The sequence below is a fragment of the Phascolarctos cinereus genome, unplaced genomic scaffold (genome assembly GCF_003287225.1).
Source record: "Phascolarctos cinereus isolate Bilbo 61053 unplaced genomic scaffold, phaCin_HiC Scaffold_4;HRSCAF=312, whole genome shotgun sequence".
NCBI lineage: Eukaryota > Metazoa > Chordata > Mammalia > Diprotodontia > Phascolarctidae > Phascolarctos > Phascolarctos cinereus.
The window spans coordinates 431,692,468-431,718,273 of NW_027555847.1; the positions used below are offsets into that span (position 1 = coordinate 431,692,468).

The 25,806-nt window shown below is 35.3% G+C and overlaps 1 protein-coding gene across 1 annotated transcript; it reads right to left on the reverse strand.

Moving 5' to 3' along the window:
- Positions 1-1,008: 1,008 nt before the first annotated feature.
- Positions 1,009-21,200, reverse strand: LOC110217958 (large ribosomal subunit protein uL16-like). Its single transcript, XM_021000523.2, is given in 3 exon segments — positions 1,009-1,589; positions 1,592-1,697; positions 21,171-21,200. Coding segments are annotated over 3 exon segments (702 nt in total). The 3' UTR covers positions 1,009-1,023.
- Between the last annotated feature and the right edge of the window lie 4,606 nt (positions 21,201-25,806).

Here is a 25,806-nt window from a genome sequence, read left to right on the forward strand (position 1 = left end):
CTCCCTTTTATATTCCCCCTCTCTTATCTCCATAACCCCAATTTTCCTATAGTGTGTGATAGATTTCCATTCCTAATTGAGTATATCTGTTATTCTCTCTGTAAGCCAAATCCAACGAGAATAAGATTCACTCATTTCCTCTTACCTTCCCCCTCTTCCTCTCCATTGTAAAAGCTTTTTCTTGTCTGATTTATTTTACCCCATTCTGCCTCTCCCTTTTTCCTTCTCCCAGTACAATCCTTGCTCACCCTTTAATTTTATTCTCCGATATCACCCCTTAATCTTCTACTCACCCTGTGCCTTCTATCTGTCTATTATCTATCTATCTATCTATCTATCTATCTATCTATCTATCTATCTATCTATCTATCTAACTATCCATATATATTTTTTTCCTCCAACTATCCTAAAACTGACAAAGGTCTCATGAGTTACAAATATCATCTTTCCATGCAGGAATGTAAACAGTTCAATGGTAATAAGTCCTTCACGATTTCTCTTTCATTTTTCTTTACATGCTTCTCTTGAGTCTTGTATTTGAAAGTCAAATTTTCTATTCAGCTCTGGTCTTTTCATCAAGAATGCTTGAAAATCCTCTATTTCACTAAATATCCATTTTCCCCCTAGATTGCACTCGGTTTTGCTCAGTAGATGATTCTTGGTTGTAATCCTATCTCCTTTGCCTGCCAGAATATTATACTCCCAGGCCTCTGGTCCCTTAATGTAGAATCTGCTAAATCTTGTATTATCCAGATTGTGTTTCCACAATACTTGAATTGTTTCTTTCAGGTGGATTGCACTATTTTCTCCTTGACCTGGGAACTTTGCAATTTGGCCACAATATTCTTAGGAGCTTTCCTTTTGGGATCTCATTCAGGAGGTGATCAGTGGATTCTTTCAATTTCTATTTTGCCCCCTGGTTTTAGAATATCGGGCAATTTTCCCTGATAATTTTTTTTTTAGCAATATCTAGTTTCTTTTATGCCTGCAAAAGGTAGATGTGCCCAGAAAGGCATGCACCCCTCATGAGTGGAGTGCCCACCACTTGTCCAATGACCCTCTGCTGGGGATGTACTTAACCCCACAGTCATCAGGAATGAGATGCTTCTCAGCTATCATATCCTCAAACTCATGAGCATTGAACTTGGTAAAACCCCATTTCTTGGAGATGTGGATCTTCTGGCGGCCAGGGAACTTGAACTTGGCCCTACACAAAGCTTCAATCACATGTTTTTTATTCTGGACCTTGGTTCGAATTAACATGATAACTTGGCCAATGTGTACACAGGCTACAGTGCCCTGGGGCTTCCCAAAGGCTCCCCACATGCCAGTCTGGAGCCTATCAGCCCCAGCACATGACAACATCTTATTGATGTGGATGACATGAAAAGGATGTAGCCGCACATGAATATGAAAGCCATCCTTGCCACAACTCTTCACCATGTACTTGTTGGCACATATACGAGCTGCTTCCAAGGCTTCTGATGACAGCTGTTCATATTCATCTGACACCATATGGCCACACAATGGAAATTCATCCACTTTCACTTTCTTTCTACCAAGATCAAAGATTCTTATCTTGGCATCAGGACTCCCCTGCAGAAATGGGACTTTGGGTGTGGCTTATTTTTACGGTACCTATAACAGCGGGCAAGACGACGGCCCACGGTGCCAGCACCAGCAGGGACTGTGTCTCGCTGCAGGAAAGGGGATAATTTCTTGAAAGATGATGTGTAGGCTCTTTTTTTTGATCATGGCTTTCAGATAGTCCAATAATTTTAAAATTCTCTCTCCTGGATCTATTTTCCAGGTCAGCTGTTTTTCCAATGAGATATTTCACATTGTCTTCTTTTTTTTTTCTTTTGGTTTTGTTTTACAGTGTCTTGATTTCTCATAAAGTCACTAGCTTCCAATTGCTCTATCCTAATTTTTAAGGAAGTATTTTCTTCAGTAAGATTTTGGACTTCCTTTACCATTTGGCCAATTTTGTTTTTTAAGGCATTCTCCTTATTGGTTTTTTGGAACTCTTTTGTCATTTGGGTTAGGCCATTTTTTCAGGTGTTTTTCCTTCACTTTTTTTTGGGGGGGAGTCTCCTTTAGCAAGCTGTTGACTTGTTTTTCATGGTTTCCTTGCATCACTCTCATTTCTCTTCCCAGTTTTTACTCTACTTCTCTTATTGCTTCTCAAAATCCTTTTTGAGCTCTTCCATGGCCTGGGACCAAATCATATTTTTCTTGGAGGCTTTGCATGTAGGAGCTTTGACTTTGTTTTCTTCTTCTTGTTGTATGTTTTGATCTTCTTTGTCACCAAAGAAAGATTCTGTGGTCTGACTTCTTTTGTGCTGTTAGCTCATTATCCCAGCAAATTATTTGACTTTTAAATACTTTGTTAAAGTTAGGGTCTACTTCCAGTGTGAGGAATGTACTGTCCCAGGATTCAGGGGTTTTGTGTAGCCATTTTCAGAGTTACTTCTAGGGAACTGTAAATTTTCAGTTCTTCTAAGGTGGTATCATCAAAAGAAAGGTGTTTACTCCTTTCCTGGCCTGTCCACTGGTCTATGAGCACAAGCACTCTTTTCTGTCCTGGAACTGTGAGGAGGATTTTCTCTCCACCACCACAAGCTCCACCATGCCAGCCCTCCTCCTTGTCACGGGACTGCTACCCAGGACTGCGACTCAGATCCAAGCACAAACAGAGCAAGAGAATGTTAACTCTGAGCCAGGAAAGAGATTGCTGCAATCCCCCTCTGATCAACCACTCAATTCCCACTCTATCTGTGGTCTGAGAGCTCTGGAAGCAGCCACCACACAGAACTGCTCTCTCACTGAGGTCACAGACCTTTCCTACTGATTTTCTAAGTTGTCTTTCATATTTGTGGGTTGATAAGTCTGTAAACTCCCACAGTTCCCCTTGATTCAGTCCCCTGAAGCCTACTCCAGGTTTGCTGATGCCTGGGTGCACAGCCCACACTGAACTGTGCTCCTTTCTCAGCTCGGGGCAACAGAACTTTCCGAACAAACATCCAGTTTGTCTTGGGCTGGAAATTTGTTTCACTTCATCTTTTTGTGGGTTCTGTTGCTCTAGAATTAGTTTAGAGACATTTTTTGCAGGTATTTGGAGGAGTTTGGGGAGAACTCAACCAAGTCACCGCTTTTATTGTGCCATCTTGGCTCCATCCCTCCAGTGCCTATTTTTTAAGTCCATTTTTTCAATCGGTTCTGAGTCATGTAACTATACTTTCTACCTCACCTTCTTATATATAAGCACTTTGCTAAAATATTTCTATAATATTACTCTAATATTCCTAAAAAATTTGTCAAGAGAAAAAAAATATGTTCTCACATGACCTGTTCTTTTTGAAGCTTTGATAGAGTTTTGAAAATAGAATTTTCTTTTCTATATGCTCACAAGGAAATACACCATCATCCTTTTAATAATGTTCTACAATTTTTCCAGGAATTAAAGTTAAGATCCCTGTTCGTTGGTTTGTAGATTCTGTTTCACTTTAAAAATATGGATAAATATTTTCTATTTTCCATTCCTATTGTACCTTTTCAATTCTCCATGTTCTTCTAAAGATCATCAACAATGATTCAAATGAATTCATAATGTCAAGAATATCAAACCATGCACGAACTTAAATGAGATATGATAATAGAAGGAATAGATTTGTCCATTTTCTAGATGATACGTTATGGCAAGTTATAAAAATCACTTAGTTATATTATAATGAAATGATGTGGTGGCTCGGGGAATTGATAATGATATTTGGCATTGTTTATCTCTAATTGATCAGTTAAAGTTAAGTCAAAGTTGTTAGCATTGTTTTAAATTATTCACATTTGTGGGAGTTCTGTGTGGTTTGAGTCAAGTAAGAGAAATAAGTGAAGTAAGACATATGTAAATATAATGTGTATGTGCATGTGAGTGTATGCATACAATATATGCATATGCACATACACATGTGTGTATGTGTACATATGTGTATATGTGTGTATATGAAATTTCTGAGTTTCTAAATATTTTTGTGTCATCTGCCGCCCTTTGTATGTCATCTGGGGCTTCTGCTACCCCCCCCCCAATTTTCCATGTAATTTCTTATGCCAGTCTGCAATATATTGAAGCAACAATGTGGAAAGTTATGATGTGGAAGGGATAACTAATTGCCAAATACGATTGCTTTTCCTCCATTCTCATCCTGCTCCACCTCTATGTAGCCTCTTTTCCTGTTGATCACACATTTCTTCTTACTTTCTTGTTGCTAGGTTTTCTTGAAAGTACTTTGTCTTATTTCTCCTCCTACCTTTCTGTGTGCTTTTTCTCAGGATAATCAAATAGGTCAGGATTTGGCAAATTATGCTCAGTGGGGCCCACAGCCTGTATGTATGACCCTCAAACTTTGTAGTTTTAACATTTTTTAAATGTAAAAATAACATCCTTAGCTCACAGGATGAAAAACATTCTGAGCTCACATATCAAATAAAAACAGGAAGCTGGATAAATTTGTTCTTTAGGCCATGGTTTGCTAACACCCCACCTAGGTCATGCCTGTGAAACTGAGGTGCCCCTTTCTCTGCACCCCCCCCAAGTGTTTAGTCCTGAGCTCTTCTGTCCTGTATGATCACATTGGGTAATTTCATCTACTCCCATAGACTCAAGTATTATTTCTCTCCTGAATCTCAGATCTTCTTATGCAGCTCTAACTTCTTTGCTGTCTGGTAGTTTTATATTTCCATCTGGCTGTGGAACACCTTGAGGCAGCTAAGTTGCTCAGTGGTTAGAGTTCTGGGCCTAGAGTAAGGAAAACTTGAGTTCAGATCTGCCCTTAGACACTTACTAGCTGTAGGCAAGTCATTTAACCTCTTTTTTGCTTTAATCTACTAAAGAAGAAAATGGCAAACCACTCCAGAATCTTTGCCAAGAAAATCCCATGGATCTGGAGTCTTGAAGAGACAGATATGGCTGAACAACTGAATGACAGCAAATAGGACACCTTGAACTAGAGGTTCATAAATATCTTAAATTCAACAAGTTCAAAATGGAACTCATTATCTTTCTCCCCAAACCCTTCCCTCCTCTAAATTTCCCTATTGCTATCAAAGGCACTGACATCCTTCAAGTCACTCAGGCTAGGTATCATTTTCAACTCTTTCTCACTGCCTCCTCCCTTCCCTACTATATCTAATATATTTCACATACTGTAAATTTTACCTTTGTAACATCTCTAATATATGCCCCCTTTTCTTGTTTGACAGTAACAAAACACCAATGTAGACTTTTATCACCTCCTAACTGGAGTATCGCAATAGACTGCTAATTGTATTCCATGCTTTAATTATCTTTCAACTTGAGTCCATTTTTCGCTCATCTGTCAAAATTGTCTTTATGTATTACATATCTGATCATGGCACCCCTGCCTTCTCTTCAGCAAACTCTGGTGGCTTCTTAGCACCTAGCTCCAGGTTCAAATATAAAATCTTATGTTTGGAATATAAAGCTCTTTAAAACCTGCACCACTCCCTCCACCTTTCCAATATCAGTATACCTTATACCATTGCAAGTACACTATAATCCCGTGACACTAGCCTGCTTGCTATTCCTCACATAAGACATCTCATCCCCTGACTCTGGACTTTCTCACTGTCTGTGATTTGTGCCTGAATTTTTTCCCTCCTTGTCTTTGCCTACTGGCTTCCCTTGCTTCCCTTAAGTCCCAACTAAAAGAGCCTCTTCTAAAAGGAGCCTTTTCAAATCCCTCTTAGTTTTCTATAAAATATTCCATGGGCTGAAGACTGTCCCCCATGTATGTGACAATATTGTCATTGTTTGTCTCTAAGGACAATAAGGTTCCTTCTGTCCATGATAGAAGATTTCAGAAGCCACTTCAAAGAAATGCTGGCATCATCACTGAATCCAGCAGTCTTTATGCATCACCCATAGTGTTGGTGCCTAAGAAAAATTGAAATATATGCGTATATATTGATTACCAAACTTTGAACCAAAGGGCTAAAGTGGACCAGTAAGCTATGCCACATGTGCAAGATGATCTGGATTGACTTCTAAATAACCATTGGTTTTCAATCTTGGAATTCCATTATGTATACTATTAGATTCCTTTCTGAGGACAACAAATGGGGATGGGGGGAGAGACTGCCTTTATCAGTCCAGCTAGAATTTACCAATTTGAGCAAAAACCACAGGGAATCTCAGAGGTACTAATAACTTTAAAAAGGCCTATGAAGTAAGTGGTTGGAGACTTTGAAGATGTCAACACCTCATCAGGATTCTGGAAGAAAGGACTCTGGGAAAAAGACAGCATGAGAGGATATTGCAGCCTCCATTGTGTCCCTATTCCAACCTTGCCAAACTAGAGTTCCCTTTGGTTGAGATCTGGGATTATTTCTTGATGGAACTGAGTTACCTTATTCACATTTGTAGTTTCACTCTGTAGTATCTGGTGTCTATTCTTCTATGTATATTTTAAATGGTTTTATGCTAACCTAACATTTTCAAAGGGATTATTAATTTTTTGTCTTACATCAACTTCACTCAAACCACAAAAAATCCCCACAGATGTGAATACTTTAGAACAATGTTAACAACTTTGACTTAATTTTAACTGATCAATTAGAGATGAACAATTCTAAATATAATTATCAATTCCCTGAGCCATCACATCATTTCATTATAATATAATTAAGTGATTTTTATGATTTGTCATGATTTGTCATCTAGACAATGAACAAATCTATACCTTCCATTATTGTATCTCATTAAGTTCATGCATGGTTTGATATTCTTGACATTATGAATTCATTTGGAAAAAAAAGAAATATCTTTGATCAGCTTTCCTTATAGTGATATTTTTAGTAGTGTTTAACATTGCACATTAGTGGAGAAACACGCATGCAATTATTAGTAATAATTTACATTTTTGGCAGCTTTTGAAATTTTTTGTTCCTAACATTGAACTATTCAAATAGTATATCATTTATATAAAGTGCTCTAAAGCATTTTTTTATCATATTTTATTTTTAATTTGAAAATATCAGTTTACTAATTGTTTTAGAATATGACAAAACCAGTACCTTCTCATGTGACTGAATTCCAAAGGCATTCCAAAGGAATATTTTTCTTATTTTAAGAATTTTACGTTATATTGAAAGGCTGTTTAGGTAGAACTTTCTGTCAGCCTCACTGAGCAAATAGTTTTGTCTGCTTCCAGCTCTAATTCATTGCCTCAAAATGGCAAGAGATGATCTAACTATAATAAAAGAACAACCAGAAGAAGATTTAAAAAAAGGCTACACAGACAAAACATCTAAGTCCATAGCCAAGAGACTGAAGAAATGAATAAACAAAAAAGACACTTCTAACCAAAAAAAAATCTTTAGGATAAAAGAAAACAAATATAAAAAAAAGATAATACTTAAATTGTGTAATGAAACTTTCAGAAATGAGACTTAAACTACTCCATGAACACCGAGTTATTGAGAAGCTTAATACATGTATTAAAGTAAAACATTAAGACAAGCATTAGAACTTCTGAAGAACTTAAAAAATAAAAACAGAAGAAATATTGTTCTGAAGAAGAAATGGTCTTAAATGAAGTATAGCCTAAAAAATGAGAATGGCAGATATTGAACAAAAAGAAACAGCTTCTAGAAAAAAAATATCAGCACCAATTAAAAACAAAAACTTAAAATCTCGGAACAATACGGGTGGCATTTGGAAACCATCATAAATGACCTTGAAAATAGAGCTCAGCAAAATGTTAGGCTCATGGGCCTACAAGGAAAATTTAATTAAACAGACTGAATACTATCTTTTGGGAAATAAAATGAGAACTTGCCTAGATGTATTGGAATTATAGATCTATGAGATGCACAGGTCTTTGTAAGAGAGGAATCCTATGTTTGACTTACCCTAAAACCATGTTTACAAGGGTTAGTGTCAAAAAAAGTTAGTCATGTATTAGTACCTCACTGATGAAAAAAAGCAAGCAAGGAAGGGAACAACATGTTAAGCAGCAAATAGCACCATAAAATTGGATATTTTAACCCCCACAAAAAATTGTTATTGTGGGAGGTACTTGAGGCAACTGTTTGTATATAATCAGACCATCAATTTGTTAGAACATGTCTGCCGCCTATGGATTGAAGTACCTCTGGTGTGAGGCCCTTTTCTAGGCTGCTTTCCATCTTTATTGTCTACCTGATTCACTCAATTCTCACTTGTGGTTTAAAAAAGCTGTAGCATGCATATTGGCCCCATCCCAGTAAAACATTTTGGCAGACAGGCTAACCCATATTGAGTGTAACTGAGAAATCTCAAATCCATTGTTGAGTTAAGGGGGTGTCTACCCCAACATTGTGAAATCTTCCCCTGGCAGAAGAGATGGATGAGAACAATTTTTTCCAAGAGCCATAAAGGCAGCTGAAGGAAGTGTTATGAAGCACTTGGAACTTGATTAAGTATCAAAGATGTCAAGGTCATCCACTGTCTCCCTAGCCATCATGAGTCATCTTGTCTTGCCCCTGGATGACTATGGAAGATAGAGTGATGCCTATGACTTCCTGTAAGTCTGCCTCATTTAAATTCAATCTGCCCACACCATCTTACCATTTTTACCGACCTCAAAGTTTTGTGGTGACAGACAAGTGAGAAGGTAGCAGGTGTGGATATACTGGTTGCTGTAGTTACAACCCTGTATAGAGGTAGCCCAGGCCATAGGGTCATCTTCAATTGGGCTGAAATAGCACTGTGAATTGGCAGCCTTTTGGGTGTCTAAGTAGTTTTGAAGCACCACAGTGCTCATTTCCTGGTCTTAGGAAGAGGAAAGAAGAGGTAACTTAAAAACTGAATACTCCACCACATCTTTGACTGCTTACCTCAGTAGGCAGGGATCCACTCTGTGATTGAAAAACAAAACAAAGTGCAAAAACTTTTGCAAAGATTATTACACTCATGACTTATGTGCACACACTTATGGACAACATAAAATCCAGTAGACCTGAAAGATTCACAGGTCTTGTTGTGAGAGAACTCAGAAGGAATCATATCCAAACAGGTGCCCTGAATGATACAAGGCTGGCAAATGAAGACCAGCTTACTGAAGTCAGAATTGGATACAGGTTTTCTTCTGGAATGGCCAGAGTAAAGAGGAACTTGTGAAACTGACAAAGGTTTTGTAGTCAAAACTAATCTAGTCAACAACCTAATATGCCTACCTAAAGGGGTCAAGGATGGCTCATGACAATGTGATTGCCCCTTGCAGAAAAGTGCCATTCTAGCATCTTCAGTGTGTATGCTCCCACCATGACAACTCTGATGGTCTCTACAATTTTCTTGAATGCCAAAAGTGTTGTTTATTGTTTGTCCTTCAATCTTGAAGAGGACCAATGACATCAAGGGGTGATGCTTGGACTTTCAAGTGAATTGAATTTAAGTGAGTCTAAGTCACCAGGCAAACTCTCTCCTCCAGAGCCATCAGGGTCCAGTGGCAAGATACAGATCAAGATGACTGAATGGGGTCCTGAATGCAGAGGGAGACCTTGGCTTTTTTAAGCTAAAGTCTTTCCCAGGTCTCAGTTTGTCTGAGGCAAAAAACATTCAGTGAATAAAGCTAGGTAAGAAATGAGGGGGAAAAAAGTCTCTTTTACCTACTTTAAAAAAAAATCAGTTTGGGAAGGGAAAATCTTCAGGATTTCTTGCCAAAACAGAAACAGTTGCTCTTGATACTGAGCCAACCACACCCAAACAATGACCAACTGAGGCTTGGGTTGGAGCCCATTAATGGTCAATCAGTGAGAGCCAGAGTGATTTGGGTTTAAGGAATATTCAAGTAGTTCCATTTGAATAGGAAAGGGCTTTATCAAAGCCCGGTTTAACAGAGTTCTCTTTCAAGAAATATATATTCTTTTAGGCAGAGCACCCACATGTAAGTTTATGATTACCCATGTGAAGGGGAAAGGATCAGGAGGAAGGGAGGAAGGAACGAAGGAAGGAAGGAAGGAAGGAAGGAAGGAAGGAAGGAAGGAAGGAAGGAAAGCAAGAGGAAGAGAGGGAGGGAGATAGGGATGGTCAACATTGCTCAACTGGAACTATATGGTTGGATCCCCAATGGGGATCCAACTATAACAATCCAATATTTGTACCCTGGACAAGTAGCAGGAGTGATGCCCTCAAATATGGGGCAGCTAATAATACTTACAGATTGTTGTTTGTCCTTCATTCTTGTGCCTAAAAGACTATTTTACAGAGAACTTACACAAGTCAAGTACTCACATAGAGGTTAGAAGAAGTGATACATTGACACTCTCATGATTTTTTGGAAGAAATTTGGAATCATTTGTATGAATGGGAGACATTGGCAAAGAACTATCCAACATGGTGTGCCCACATCTAAGAAGGCATTGTTCACTATGAGCAAAGCACAATTGCAGTAGCTCAAAAGTAATGTGAGATGTGCAAACTTAGAGACGTTTCCACTCCAAATGTTCGTGTGGACTATTTTTGCCTTGACCTGTGGTAGAACCTTCCAACTCATATTGGTCTGATCAGACATAGTTGAACACATTGTACTTCAATCCAATGTAGTGATGTCAGTGTAGTCCTCTTTGAGAGCAAAGGACAACCACAAATTTACAGACTGATATCTTGATAAATATGTTGGGGGTATAAATTGGGTTTGAGGCTTCTGGGTCAACAACATTTTGGCCTTTCTCATTTTTTTTCCTGAATAATATTTACCTATTAATTTTTCCTTATCGTCACATTTCCCATATATGTATGAATGTATGTACATTATGTATGTATGTATATATGTATATTTTTAGTTCAATCATATTAACCTTAGCAATCTGATTATTAAATTGACATAGGCAAACTATGAATAGCTAATGTATTACCAATTATTTAGTTCTTCCTTTATTTCTCTTCAAAGTTTTTTGCAATTGTATGTAATTAATATATACATACATACATATATATAATATATACTTATTATTAGATTAATTCTCTTGTACTTCATGCAGTTTGTCCTTTTTTTAAAATATAATTTCTCTTTCTAGCCATTTCTTGTTTTAGTACTCTACAGAAAAAAAAATACCTCTTTGGATTTAGTTTTGTATTCTGTTTATTCACTGAAATTATTAATTTTTCTTTAGTAATTTCTTTACTGATTCTCTGGATTTTTAAAGAAAAAAACACTTTGATTTGCAAATAGGGATAATCTTGTCTCCTTATTGATATTAACTACTATAAATTATTTCTCATTTTTACTGCTTTTGTTGTATTCCTAGTATCACACAAAATAATATTGGGAAGAAGAGACATACTAATTTTGTCATGGAACCTCTTAGGAAAGCTTATAGCTAATCTTCATTAAAAATAATTCAAAAAATGAATTCTGTTGTTTATATGATTAATTATGCTAATTTGTTTCCTAATGGTTAATCACCCTTGCATCTTAAGTATTAACCAAAACTGTTCTGTATGCATAATTTGCTAGATGTCTTTGTGTATTCATAAAACTGAGGGTTTATGATTATATGATTGTACAATTTTGTCCAAATGCAATATCACGTGATATATGGCCATATAGATTCAGGATAAAAAGTAAAATATTTAGCCCATTAAGACATAAAACAGTGTAGATAAAATGAATAGATGATTGACAGAAAAATTTTATTTTAAAATTTTCAGAATGACTATAGGATCCACAAATTGTTTTCCATACTAGAAGCTGATTTTCTCTTTTTCTGTGTCTGGAACTAACTCTGATGCATGAAGGAAGACTATAACAATCCAATATTTGTACTCTGGACAAGTAGCAGGAGTGATGCCCTCAAATATCCCTGGTAATACTATTAGGGTGTGGGGACCGAAAGTTGTTCCAAAAAGATTCATTAGGAGCCCATCTGGGAAACAGCTGCTGGAGAATGACACATTCCATCTGGTAGTTTTCTATTTTTGTGAATTCTTGCTAACAAGGTATTAAGCTCAGTTATTTCTAAATGACTAAAGAACTACAAGTTCTGTGTGTACCTTCTATATTTCAGTGCCTTTTGCACAAACTGCTATTGTCTCCCCCTAGTTATAATTCTGCCTTCAGGGGAGGCTTTAAGGATTTAGGAGAAATGCCAGTAAATTTTTTTCAACTACTATTCTCTGGATCAACCTTTTCTACTTGTGTATGTGTTTATGGGGGTGGTAGTGATGGTGATGATGAAAGAACAGATTTTGCTATCTGTTGTTTTAACTTGAACACCGAGAAATTTAGATTCCAGTAATAAATGATCAAGTAGGTTTCTAGCTATGTGTAGATTTCCCCTTGAACATATCCAAAAACTAATACAATGGCAGAAGTGGAAATAAAAGGAATTTTTTAATTTTTGCCACCCAGAAAAGGTCACATTTTAGATTTCTTTTCAGGGATGAAGTTTGGGGAGGTAGATTGTTCAATGGCATTACAGTCTATGTGAGGCATGATATTTCCGTGTACCATGTAATAAGTGAATTATGCCATTTATTCATCCATTTCATTAAGTTACAATGAGAGGCAATGTGACACTTATCACAATACAAAAAGTTAGACTCTTTTGAAGGAATGCTCAGGATCCATGTACACATAGATTGATTCATAATTTGCAGTGTATCATCCTTACACTCAGGTAAGTGAGGCTGGAAGTCCCTTGCTTTGAATGGGACTGTAGTTCCACAAGAACTCTTCTGCCTTACACTAAATGCTAGAGTGAATTGTAGATCCCATCCCCTCTTGTGCTCTTTAATGTTCTAAAATATGATATCTTTTAGTAACAGCAATGTCAATTATAAAGTAGAGAAAAAAACACTAAGCTAATAAAATTTAAAAGACTACATCTTTTTTGTTGAAATAGGCAAAGCATTCCAAAGTACCTCACCTCATGTTTATTTGGATGATTCAGCTAACAATTTAAAGTATGATACTTTCTGAATTATCTTTTAATCAAACAAATTTCCTGAAACTTGGTCTGTAAAATATCAAAACATCTTTTAACATTGGATTGTAATTGTTGTATGTGTATTTGCTGTTATCCTGATGTAAATCTCAAATTTCATTTCTATATTGTGAAAATTTTTTTGATGAGGAAGATAAGGTTTAGAATATTTAAGAAATGATTCCAGGGTCACATAACTAGTTTTTAACTGTCTTGGACCAATATTCCATGGCATCTCTCAGAGCCAAGCAGTCACAAAACTTTTTAGTCTGTAAGCAATTTCCCCATCCAAGGAGTTCTATGGACATTGAACATCCATTCATTCATTCATTCATTCACTTACTTATTTGTTATATACCTGTTGTCTGAAATTGAAATATACTTTCTCTTTGTCTCAGCTTAGATTAATATTAAGATAAATGTGAACATAAAACTATTTTGTGGGTTTCTACTGGTCATAGATGTGTGTATGTACATTTACATGTATGTATATGCACATACATATGAGCAAAATGCAATATTATAGTAGTTGGGAAAAGACAAAAAAGATGATTTTTTTACTTAAATTCCATGAGAGTGGTTAAAACTGCAGTGACTATATTAGTTAATGTTATCGTTCCAGTATAAAATTGATGATCCACTTTTAGAAACCATATTTTAGAAGCATTCTTTTTAATGAAAATTGAAGTAGAGCATTAGTTCAAGTTTTCAGATATAGGTACTTGTCCTCCTAATTAACATAATTATATAAAGCTTCATATATTCAGAAATGCCAGGTTCATATTAATAAAGATTGTGACAATTTCTTCCTCTATATATGTTACTAATTTCATGGGCAGTATCTTTGGGAAGAAGTTGAGCCATTGTATCTCAAATAAAGAATATTTAAATTACCTGCAATCTCTATCATTAATAAGAAGGGACCATTTCTCATATTTTAGACATGTAGAATCTATCTCTTTTACAAGGAACAAGGATCTCAAAAATCCCACAGGAGGTGACTTAAACCAGTCCTTAACATATAGCAGAATATATAATATGAGTATAGGAGGGTGTAATTCAAAAGTTAGGATTTATAGCATTAGATATTAATGTTATTTTGGAAGACAGAATTTTTAAACAATTTGAAATTTGTTGAAATTTTCTGCCGATGAATATGAAATTAAAGCAATAATTAAGAACTTTTTTGTCCAGATTTATGCCAGTAAATCTGACAGTCTTAAGTAGGATAGATATAAAAATATAAATTGCCCAGATTAACAGAAGAGAAAATAAAATATGTAACCGTATTTTAGAAAAAAAATTGAACAAGCTTTAAGCAAAATTTCCAGGGTCAGACTGATTTATAAGTGAATTTTGTGAAACATTGAAGATCAATTATTTTCTTTTTTTTTATTAATTTATTTTGATTTATCAACGATCACTTCCATATGCTTTTGAGTTTACAATTTTTCTCCCCGTTCCTCCCCATTACCCTCCCCAAGACAGCACATAATCTGAAGAGGACATTAAAAAGGGAAAAGAACCCACAGGTACAAAAATATTTATTGTATCTCTTTTTGAGGTGGCAAGGAATTGGAAATGCAAGTGATGCCTATCAATTGGGTAATGGCTGAACAAGTTGTGGTATATGAATGAAATTGAATACTATTGTGCATAAGAAATGATGACCAGGCTGATTTCAGAAGGAAAAAAAAAACCTGGAAAGACTTACATGAACTGATGCTAAGTGAAGTGAGCAGAAGCAGGAGAACATTGTATGCAGTAATGGCAACATTGTGTGATGACTACCTTTGATAGACTTACCTCTATTTACCCCCACTAAAATCCTGGAATGACGTTAACACCTTATACTCGAAGAAAGCAGCAACAAGTACAGCCCAGATCTTCCCTCCAGAAATATGGTATGTCTGAGTTGTAACATCAGGTCTGAAGTTAGGAAGTAGATTGGAAAAATAAGAAAATAAAAATGGAATCCTAGCATAATGAGTTAGTATGGTAGCAGGGAAGCTTAAGGCAGAAACCCAAAAGATTAGGAATATGCTAAAACATCCACAAGCAAAGTTGCAGAGAAAACCTAGCTTGGAAACAAACTCAACTAGAATTCAAGAGAGGAAGGAAGGGTTAAAAAATTGTTGTTGTTGTTGTTTTTAATTAATGCAGTATGAATGCTTAAGTGGAAAAATAAAAGAAATGAGAACCATGGAAGAAAGAACTAGAACACAAATAAAGACACTGGTATTAGAGGGACAAAATCTTTCCCTAGCAACAGACTCCCAAACTTTAAAACAGGCTAATTAGAAACCAGTGCATCCATGAGACAATAAGAAATATGAAACCAAAGTCAAAAGAGTGAAAAAAAAAGAAATCTAAAATATAGCAAAAACAACTGACCTGAAAAACGGATACAGGAGAAAAGTAACTGTAAATAAATGGACTCTCTGAATGCCATAATATGAGAGAGGGAGAGGGAGAGAGAGACAGAGAGAGAGAGAGAGAGAGAGAGAGACAGAGACAGAGACAGAGACAGAGACAGAGAGAGACAGAGAGAGACAGAGAGAGCGCCTATATAGTATATTTTGAGAATTCTTAAGAGAAAACTTCCAAGATATCTTACAACCACAGGATGACATGTAAATTAAAAGAAATTCCAAAATGAAAATTCCACAGAAGATTGTAATCAAAATATAGAACTTTCAGGTGAAAGTGCAAGGTTTGAAAATAGTTCTATAATTTCTAAATAATCTTAAGAGAAGAATAGAAAGAGAGGGGAAGATCAATATGCTGGGCTAGTGGTCAAGGGCAAGGAAGGTTGGGGAAAATCATTTTACATAATTATGGTGTGCAAGTATACATCTATCCAAATAAGGAGAAGTTGAGGGTGGGGAGCAGCTATCCCTTCAATCTCACTTTCCTCTGAACTGGTTAAAGGAAGACAATACTTAGAGAGACAGATGGGCATATAAATGTATCTTGCTCAGTCTAGAATTAGTAGGGGAAAAGGAGAAGGTTGGTGGTGGTAGAAAACTATAAAAAGAATAGGTTAAGGGAGTGATTAGTTTTAAACAAAGTGAAGTCTAAGAAAGTATAAAACATTTATAGCTCTTTTTGAGGTGTCAATGACTAAGAATCTAAGTGGATATCTATGAATTGTGGAATGAATGAATAAGTTATCATTACTATAATGGAATAATTTTGTGCTGTAAAAAATAGTGAAGGTGACATCAGAAATACATAGAAAGATTTTGTATGAACTGATGCAGAGTGAATGAAGAAGATGAAGAGAAAATTTCATACAATGGCAACAACATCATAAAGAAAAACAACTTTCAGAGATTTAGAAACTCTTATCAGCATAATGACCACTCTTAAAAATGACTAATTATGAGTAACACTATCTACCTTCTTATAGAATGGTGAAGGACTAAAGGTGCAAAATGAATATGTGTGTGTGTGTGTGTATGTGTGTGTGTGTGTGTGTGTGTGTGCATGCATGTATATATGCATACACACATATACTTTGGAAATGGCCAATGTGGAAATCAGTTTTGATTGATGTTTGTTAATAGGTTTTATTTTTCTTTAATTCTCAATTGCAGTGAAAGAATGGGAAAGAAACAAGACAAATTTTTGCTAATTTAAATATATATACATATATTTATGGGTGTGTGAATACATATATATTATGTTCTGCATGCAAAATATAAGTCTAGTTATGAATATTGTAAAATATAATTATAAATACGACTTTATGTTTACAAAGCATTTATAATCTTTAATTTCTACTTACATTCTGAAGCAAATCTGAATGGTAATAATTTGGTGTATCTGTAATTTTGAGATTATATATGTGACTTCTGCCCTTTATTACTAACAGAGTTGATTGCAATTGTTTTGGTAATTATTTAATTATACAGCTGCATATAAATGCTGTATCTCTTCATCAAACTAAGAACAAGTATATAAGTAAAATTCAAAATTATACACATAATTATCTCTCTGTATATATGTATATATATATATACATACATATATATATATCTATACACATATACACACACATATATACATATATGTATATGTGCATGTATTTTATATGGATATGTGTGTTTTTCTCCTTCCCTCCCTTCACCTTCCCCAGAACAGCAAGCAATCTGATGTAGCTTATGCATGTTAAACTTATTTCCACATTAGTTAGATTCTGGAAGAAGAATCAGAACAAAGGGAATAACCACAAGAAATAAAAATTGAAATGTTTTTTATTTACTAATGGAAGGTAATTTCACACTCATTTATCTATGGGAGCCTAGCCCTATTAGCTTTCTTTGAATATATTATCATGGCAACTAATGCATGGATTTAGCAAGGTGTTACTCTACTTAAAATGATGTCATAAAAAAGAGGTGTAATAGAATTTTTGCTTTTACCTTATTAAGTTAGCAACTTTCAGACTAAGATATAGTTGGGAATGTCTACTAGTAGCACAGGAACACTACTTTTTCTTCTTACTTTTTTTTTTTTAATAATCAAGACTTAAGATGAGTCAGATGAAATTACCCTGAAGTACTTAACTTTTCTACCTTTTTATATCACTTGGGAAGAAGAAAATAAACTGACATTTCTCCTTGATTGTCTAATAATATCATTTCTAGAAACTAGAGCCCAAGACATCCAAATATGTTCGGCTAGATTTCTAAGTTCCTTTCAGAACTTGAATTAAACTGTTCAATGTTTAATAGAACAAAGTGATTCACAGAGTAGATTCATCAGCAACCAGCTTGTGTATAGCAAGCTAAAAAACAAAAGCAAGAACTATACAGCTGTTCAAGCTGTAACATGCACTAAGAGGTTTGTGACAGCCCACACTTAAGTGACAGTAAAAAAAAACCAATAGTTCTTACAAAATGTAATGGAACCCAAGCTTTCCGTAAGGGTAACTGTTGAAAATTACAGAGTTCATGGAGAGAAAATATTTTGAAGTGCTAAAATATTGAACATTTTGTTATATAAGAGTAAGAAAAACAAAGTAAAACCTTATATTAGAAGATCAGAGGCAAAATAATTTGCCTCCTAGAAGATTATGAATAAAATTTTGAGGCCAATATAAAGCAATCATAGGACCTAATAGCATGATTCATATGCAGCACTATATTGGCTGACAACTTGTTTCATCTGATAGTTGATTGGTCCTTTCAGTTGTGTTTAACTTTTCATGATCCTATTTGTGTTTTCCTTTCTTTTGCTTTTGGCAAAGATAGTGGAGTGATTTGCCATTTCCTTCTCCAGCTCATTTTATAAAAAAGAAACTGAGAGAAAATGGGTTTAGTGACTTGCCAAAGTCACACAGCTAATAAGTGTCTGAAGCCAGATTGAACTCAAGAAGATGAGGAAGCCAGATTGAACTCAAGAAGATGAGGATTCCCAATTACAGTTCGAGTGCTCTATCCAGTCCACCATCTAGCTATCTTTTCAATGATTAGTGCAGCCATTTTAATCTTATGTTTTGTTTTGCATTACAGCTACCGATTTTAGCAGAATTTTAATGTCTCTCTTACATTGTAGCTTTTTAAATTAATTAGTTAATTTTTAGTTTTCAACATTCACTTCCACAAGATTTTGGGTTCCAGGTTTTCTTTCCATCTCTCCCTTTCCCACACCCCAGATGGCATGCATTCTGAATAGCCTTTTCCCCAATCTTCACTCCCTTTTATCACTACCTCTTCCCTTATCCCCTTCCCCTTCTATTTTCCTGTAGGGCAGGATAGATTTCTATACCCCATTGCCTGTATATATTATTTCCCAGTTACATGTAATAACAGTTTTTAACATTCATTTTTAAAACTTTGAATTCCAAATTCACTCCCTTCTTCCCTCCCCACCTACCCTCACTGAGAAGGCAAGCAATTCAGTATAAGTTATAGATGTGTAGTCATGCAAAATACTTCATTAATAGTCATGTTGTGAAAGATTAATTACATTTCCTATCTCACCTCCCATTTATTTTATTCTCTTTTTTGACTCTGTCCCTCCTCAAAAGTGTTTGTTTCTGATTACCTCCTCCCCTAATCTGCCCACTGCTCTATCATTCCCTTCATCTCTTGTCCTCTTCCCCCATTATGTTCCCGTAGGGCAAGATAGTTTTTCATACTCAACTGAATGTGTATGTTATTCCTTCCTTAAGCCAAATTCAATGAGAGTAAAATTCATTCATTGCCTCTCACTTTTCCCTTTCTTAGTGTAAAAGCTTTTTCTTGCCTCTTTTATGTGAGATAATTTATGCCATTCTACCTCTCCCTTTCTTCTCCCAGTACAATCCTCTCTTATCCCTTAATTTAATTTTTAGATGTCATGCCTTCATGTTCAACTCACCCTGTGCCCTTTGCCTATGTATACATACATATACATATACACACACACACAAACACATACACACACATATACATACATATGTAATGTATATGTATATGTATATGTATATGTATATGTATATGTATATGTATATGTATATGTATATGTATATGTATATGTATATGTATATGTATATGTATATGTATATGTATATGTATATGTATATGTATATGTATATGTATATGTATATGTATATGTATATGTATATGTATATGTATATGTATATGTATATGTATATTTATGTATTCCTTCTAACTACCCTAATACTGAGAAAGGTCTCATGAGTTACAAATATCATCTTTCCATATAGGAATGTAAACAGTTCAACTTTAATAAGTCCCTTATGACTTCTCTCTCCTGCTTACCTTTTAATGTTTCTCTTGACTCTTGTATTTGAAAGTCAAATTTTCTATTCAGCTCTGATCTTTTCATCAAGAATGCTTGAAAGTTCTCTATTGCATTGAATATCTGTTTTTCCCTTGAAGGATTATACTCAGTTTTTCTGGGTAGGTGATTCTTGGTTTTAATCCTAGCTCCTTTGACCTCTGGAATATCATATTAGCAGGCATCTGATCCCTTAATGTAGAAGCTGCTACATCTTATGTTATCTTGATTGTGTTTCCACAATACTTTTGTGGAATTGTTTCTTTCTGATTGCTTATACTATTTTCTCCTAGGAACTTTGGAATTTGGCTATAATATTCCTAGGAGTTTTCCTTTGGGGATCTCTTTCAGGAGGTGATGGGTGGATTGTTTCAATTTCCATCTTCCCCTCTGGTTCTAGAATATGAGGGCAGTTTTCCTTGATAATTTCTTGAAATATGATATCTAACCTCTTTTATTTTTATCATGGCTTTCAGGTAGTCCAATAATTTTTATATTATCTTTCCTGGATCTATTTCCCAGGTCAGTTGTTTTTGCAATGAGATATTTCACATTGTCTTCTTCTTCTTTTTTTTATTCTTTTGGTTTTGTTTTAAAATTTCTTGATTTCTTATAGAGTCATTAGCTTCCATTTGCTCCATTACAATTTTTAAGGAATTATTTTCTTCAGTGAGCAATTTTGAATCTCCTTTTCCACTTGGTCAATTCCCCTTTTTAAGGCATTCTTTTTTGCATTGAATTTGTGGACCTTTTTTGCCCTTTGGGTTAGGCTATTTTTTTAAGGTGTTATTTTCTTCAGTATTTTTTGGGTCTCCTTTAGCAATCTGTTGACTTATTTTTCATGATTTTCTTGCATCACTCTCATTTCTCTTCACAGTTTTTCCTCTACTTCTCTTTCTTGCTTTTCAAAATATTTTTTGAGCTGTTCCCTGGCTTAAGACTAATCCATATTATCCTTGGAAGCTTTGAATGTTGGAGATTTGACTTTGTTGTCTTCTTCTTATTGTACATTTTGATCTTCTTTGTCATCAAGGTAAGATTCTATAGGCTGAGGTTTTCTTTTTGTTTTTTTTTTTTCTGTTTGCTCATGTTCCTAGCCAATTACTTGACTTTTTAACCCCGTTAAGGTAGGCCTCTGCTTCCAGTGTGGAATGTGTATAGTCCCACACTTCAGGGATTTTGTGTAGGTGTTTTCAGAGATAGCTAAATTTCAGAGGAACCTGTAAATTTTCAGTTTTTTCCAGGGTAGTATGACCAAAGGATAGATGTTTATTCCTTTCCTGGACTGAGCTCTTGTTTATGAGTGACCACAAGAGTTCTATTCTTCCTTGGAACTGTAAGGAGGATTCTCTCTGTACTGCTGCCACAAGTTCAGCCATGCCAGCTCTCTTCCTCACCTCAGGGCTGCCACCCAGAACTGCGACCATGATGCCAAGCATGGGCAAAGCAAGAAAATCCTGCCTCAGTGCCAAAAGAGTGCAATACCACTCTGATCAGCTGATCTATCCCCTCATAGTCCATTGGCCAAGATCTCCAGAAGCAGAAGCTGTGATATGGGCATCACCCTGTGCACTAGGGCCAGGGCTGGACCAGGCTTCTCTCTCACACAGGTCCAATAGACCTTTCCCACTGACTTCTAAGTTGTCTTTGGTGTTTGTGGGTTGAAAGTCTGGAGACTGCCTCAGCTACCCATGATTCAGTCCCCTAAGGCCTGTTCTGGGTTTGCCAGGACCCTGTCTTTACCTGCAGGTCTCCTGCTGAAGAGCTTCTCTTCCAGCCCAGTACAACAGACATTTCAGATCTACCATCCAGGTTGTCCTCAGCTAGAAATTTGTATCACTCTGTCTTTTTGTGGATTCTGCTGCTGTAGAATTTATTTGGAGTAATTTTTTACAGGTATTTGTAGGGGTTTGGGGGAGAGCTCAAGCAAGTCACTCCTTTCACTCTGCCATCTTGGCTGTGCCCCAACATATAAGTCTTACTAGTTTAAATCTTTCCTGGAGCAGAAATTAACCGTTTAAAAATTAAAAATAACCACATCACATAATAGAGTTTTACAGGGTATGCAATAAACCCCTGCAGTAACAGAGTCAAGGAGGCCAAAGGAGTAAGCCATTGGATGAATGCAGGGACTAGATGGCTGGGTCAAAATACTGGAAGCTGGAGGTGGCTTCCTTTTGTTAATAAAGTAAAAGGCTTACTATAGTCAAGAAGGCTAATCATTAATGCTAGTAAGGATTTTTTAAGTTCTGCAAGGGCAACAAGGTGTTGGCTCATGCTGCAGGCACTCAGAACCTGGTTTTTGGTCAAAGAAACTAGAGGTTTATTGACCTCAAAACAGCAAACACATGATAATTGACTCCAGAACCTCCAGAAGATTGTTGAGTACTATGAGGTTAGAGATTTTGCTACCAAGTTAAGATGTGATTTTAATACAGCTAGGTGAATTTAGATGAGTTACTTTTTATGCAAGCAAATTTGTAAACTTTCACTATTATTACTGGGTGTGTGGTTCTAAATTCTGAAGCACTGAAGGTTGGTGAGATTCCAGCCCCAGTACTATTTATCAATTTGAGTACTTCTGAATCTTACAACATATCAATAGCAGAGCTCATAAAATCTTATAACTGTGCCTAATTAGCAAATCTCTAAAAACTTAACAGATTTAAAAAAAGAGGACTTAGATCATTGAAGTTATTATTATAATCCTTTAAAAGTAAAATTTACCTAAGAAATATTTAACAACTTTCGAGTAACTCTTTTACAGCTAAATTTATAGTAATACGATACTGGATAGTAATCGCATCTAGATTACAAGAGAAGTTATTTTTTTCTCTAACAATGTTAATGCTATCAAGTTTGGCAATATAAGTATGTATTAAAACACGAAACAAAATTATTACCAGTAAAGTCATATCAATTTAGTTGAATACCTTTCCTAATTATCTTACGTAGAAAATCATTCATCTTATCACTTTCACCATTTATAGTAATCATCTCTAAAATCTAGCATAGAGTTATGTAGTATGGATTTACTACATTCAATTAATGATGGAAATAACAATTAACATTAACATAGTGCTTAGCACAAGTCAGGCACTGTACTGAGCACTTCACATCATTATATAATTTGATTTTCACAAAAACACTGGGAATTGGGTAATAAATATTATTATCCCCTTCATTGATTAGTAAACTGAGGTAAACAGATATGAGATAACTTGCTCAAGGTCATAAAGCTAATACATTTCTGAGATAGAATTTTAACTCCAATTTTCCCAATTCATGCACTTTCCAGCAGAAGCCTTTAATTCTGAATAAGAAAAGTGATTTTTGTTAAGTTCTGATTTAACACAAATACCTCAATAAGATAATGCACTTCATCGTTAAAGATAGCATATTACAATTTACTAACAAAATAAAACTCAACCAAATTAAGTCAGGATTTACAATCACAAATTCAAAATCTCATTTTTTCCCTCTGAGGGCTATTAGTTGTCAGCATTTCAACTTTCATGGTCCCCTGTTAGTTCATGTTAAAATCTTTGTGGTGGCAGTCCCCAAACTTTTCTTTTTCCTTTACAAAAAAGCAAGCAGACAAAAAAAATTGCTTCCCTTTTTCAGTACTTAAGAAACCCTCTGAATCATTTTAAGAAAGATAAAGGTCAACTTCACTTTAAACCTAGGCTCCACTATTTCTCTGCAGTTTTTTTAACTCTGATCACAATCTTTTATTTTTATTTATTTAACTAATTTTATTTTTCAACATTCAATGTTATATGATTTTGAATTCAAATTTTCTTTTTCTTCCTCATTATACTACCCTTCCCCAAGACACCATGCAATCTGATATAGGCTATACATGTAGAATCATATTAAACATATTTCCACATTAGTCATGTGGTGAAATAAGAATCAGAACAAAAGAGAAAAATCACAAGAAAAAAAAAAAGAAAATAGTATGCATCAATCTACCTTCAGATTCCATAGTTCTTTCTCTGGATGTGGATAGATCATTGTATTGCCTGTGAAAATTCACTAATTCTTATAGCAAAGCATGAATGAATGAATAAGGAGGAAATTAATCTGATATCTTCTTGTAAGTTTTAGCTTTAATCTCTGTGAGAAGTATTTGACAGCTTCTCCATGGTTGTAATGGTCATAGTTTAGTGTTTGTTCTTCCCTTCTTCTGCATCATGTCCTTCCATCCTCCAAACTCAACTGAAATAAATTCCCTACAGACTCTTAGGATTCACCCTCCTCCATAACCAAAACACCCTATTTTTGAAGCACTCTGTATCTTTTTTCAGGAAATGTTATTCTCCTTATTAGCTAGAGCAGAGGGAAACATCACTGTAAACCCTCTAACTTCTCCTTTAAAATGGAGATATATCATTAAGTAGTTACCTGGCACTGGAAGAAATGCAAATATAGCTTAATCTCCACAGGTTCTTTTGCTCTCAGTACTTACTAAAATTGAGGTCCTCAGTTTTTTGCAACACATTTCTGCCAGCTTAATTACTAACCAACACCACAAGGTACATGGTTGCTCTAATTGTAGTGCTAGAGATGTTGAAGTGGGACTTATTCTGAAATTTTCTGTATTTCTCTGAGGCATTCTCAACTTTTCTCAAATTTTTAATGCTACTCAGATTATGTGCTTGTGTGATTTGAAATTAAAGAACTGATGTCAATCACCTAAAAAAAGTATGTTTTGAAAAGAAATCCAACTTTCATCTACTTTTTTTTTTCTTATCTCAACTTTCACTTTGGTCAGGCATCAGGTATTGAACTCTTTGCTTCATGGTTTTTATTTCACCATCTTCTGATCCCACTTTTTTTTTCTTTTTTTCGAGACTGTCCCAACTTTTCCCCAATACTATTGGTTGGGTTCATTTGGCGTTCAATGATCAGTTCCTGCCAATATGTTGATGCTGTTAGGATTCTACTACTATTGATTACTAGAAGCATGGGACATACGGCATGAACATGCATTAAATATCAGGGAAGGTTTCAGAAAATGTTAAAGATGAAGCTATATCTAGCTCTGTAAGACAGAAACATTACTGCTCAGGCTTTTGAAGCATTTTGTGTATAAGACCTCAGACACTTAACAGCAGAGCCCAATTAATGAGGTTTTCTCTAGGAACATGTGTGATATTTGGTAACAAAAGCAGACTTACAGAAAGCCACCCAGGTACCTATATTATTATTATTATTATTATTATTATTATTATTATTATTATTATTATTATAGGCAATTGGGGTTAAGTGATTTCCCAGGGTCACACAGCTAGTAAGTGTCAAGTGTTTGTTCTGGGACTGGATTTGAACTCAGGTCCTCCTGACTTCAGGGCCGGTACTCTATCCACTGAGCAAACCAGCTGCCCCCCAGGTAGCTATATTCTTGAGAGCTGCTCTGATCTGCCATTGTGACCTTGCTCCCTTGATCTCCTTCCATCCAAATCACACAATTAAAGTCAGCTGACTTACTATAAAGGAATGCTCTATCAACTAAATGCAAAATTATTTTAAGTCTGGCTTTCCATATTTCTGTATCTTGTTTAAATATTTTCTGCTCTTAAAGTGTGAATTCTCTAAAGGAATATTGGCAATAGCTTCCATCTTCCTGTCCTACAAATCAAGTGCCCTGCTTTTTAATTTTAACTATAGCAATCAGCTATTATCTTTGATAAAATGATAAATAATATGAGCTAATAAATATAAATATTATAAATTGTTTACAACTGTCTTTTAGAATTTATTATTTCCTTTCTTAAATTGCTTGTCCAAGATAGGTGAAAGACAAGAATATAGCTAACATTTCTATTTCCTACTATGTGCTACTAGGTACTGTGGCAAACACTTTACAAGTATTATCTCATTGGATCCTCACAAGAAGCCTGGGAGGTACATGCTATTATTATCACCATTTTACAGATGAGGAAAATGGGACATAACCAGAACATGCAAGAATTCATTTAAAAATTATTGTTAAGAACAATTCTGTATTAATAGATGCTCACACAGGGA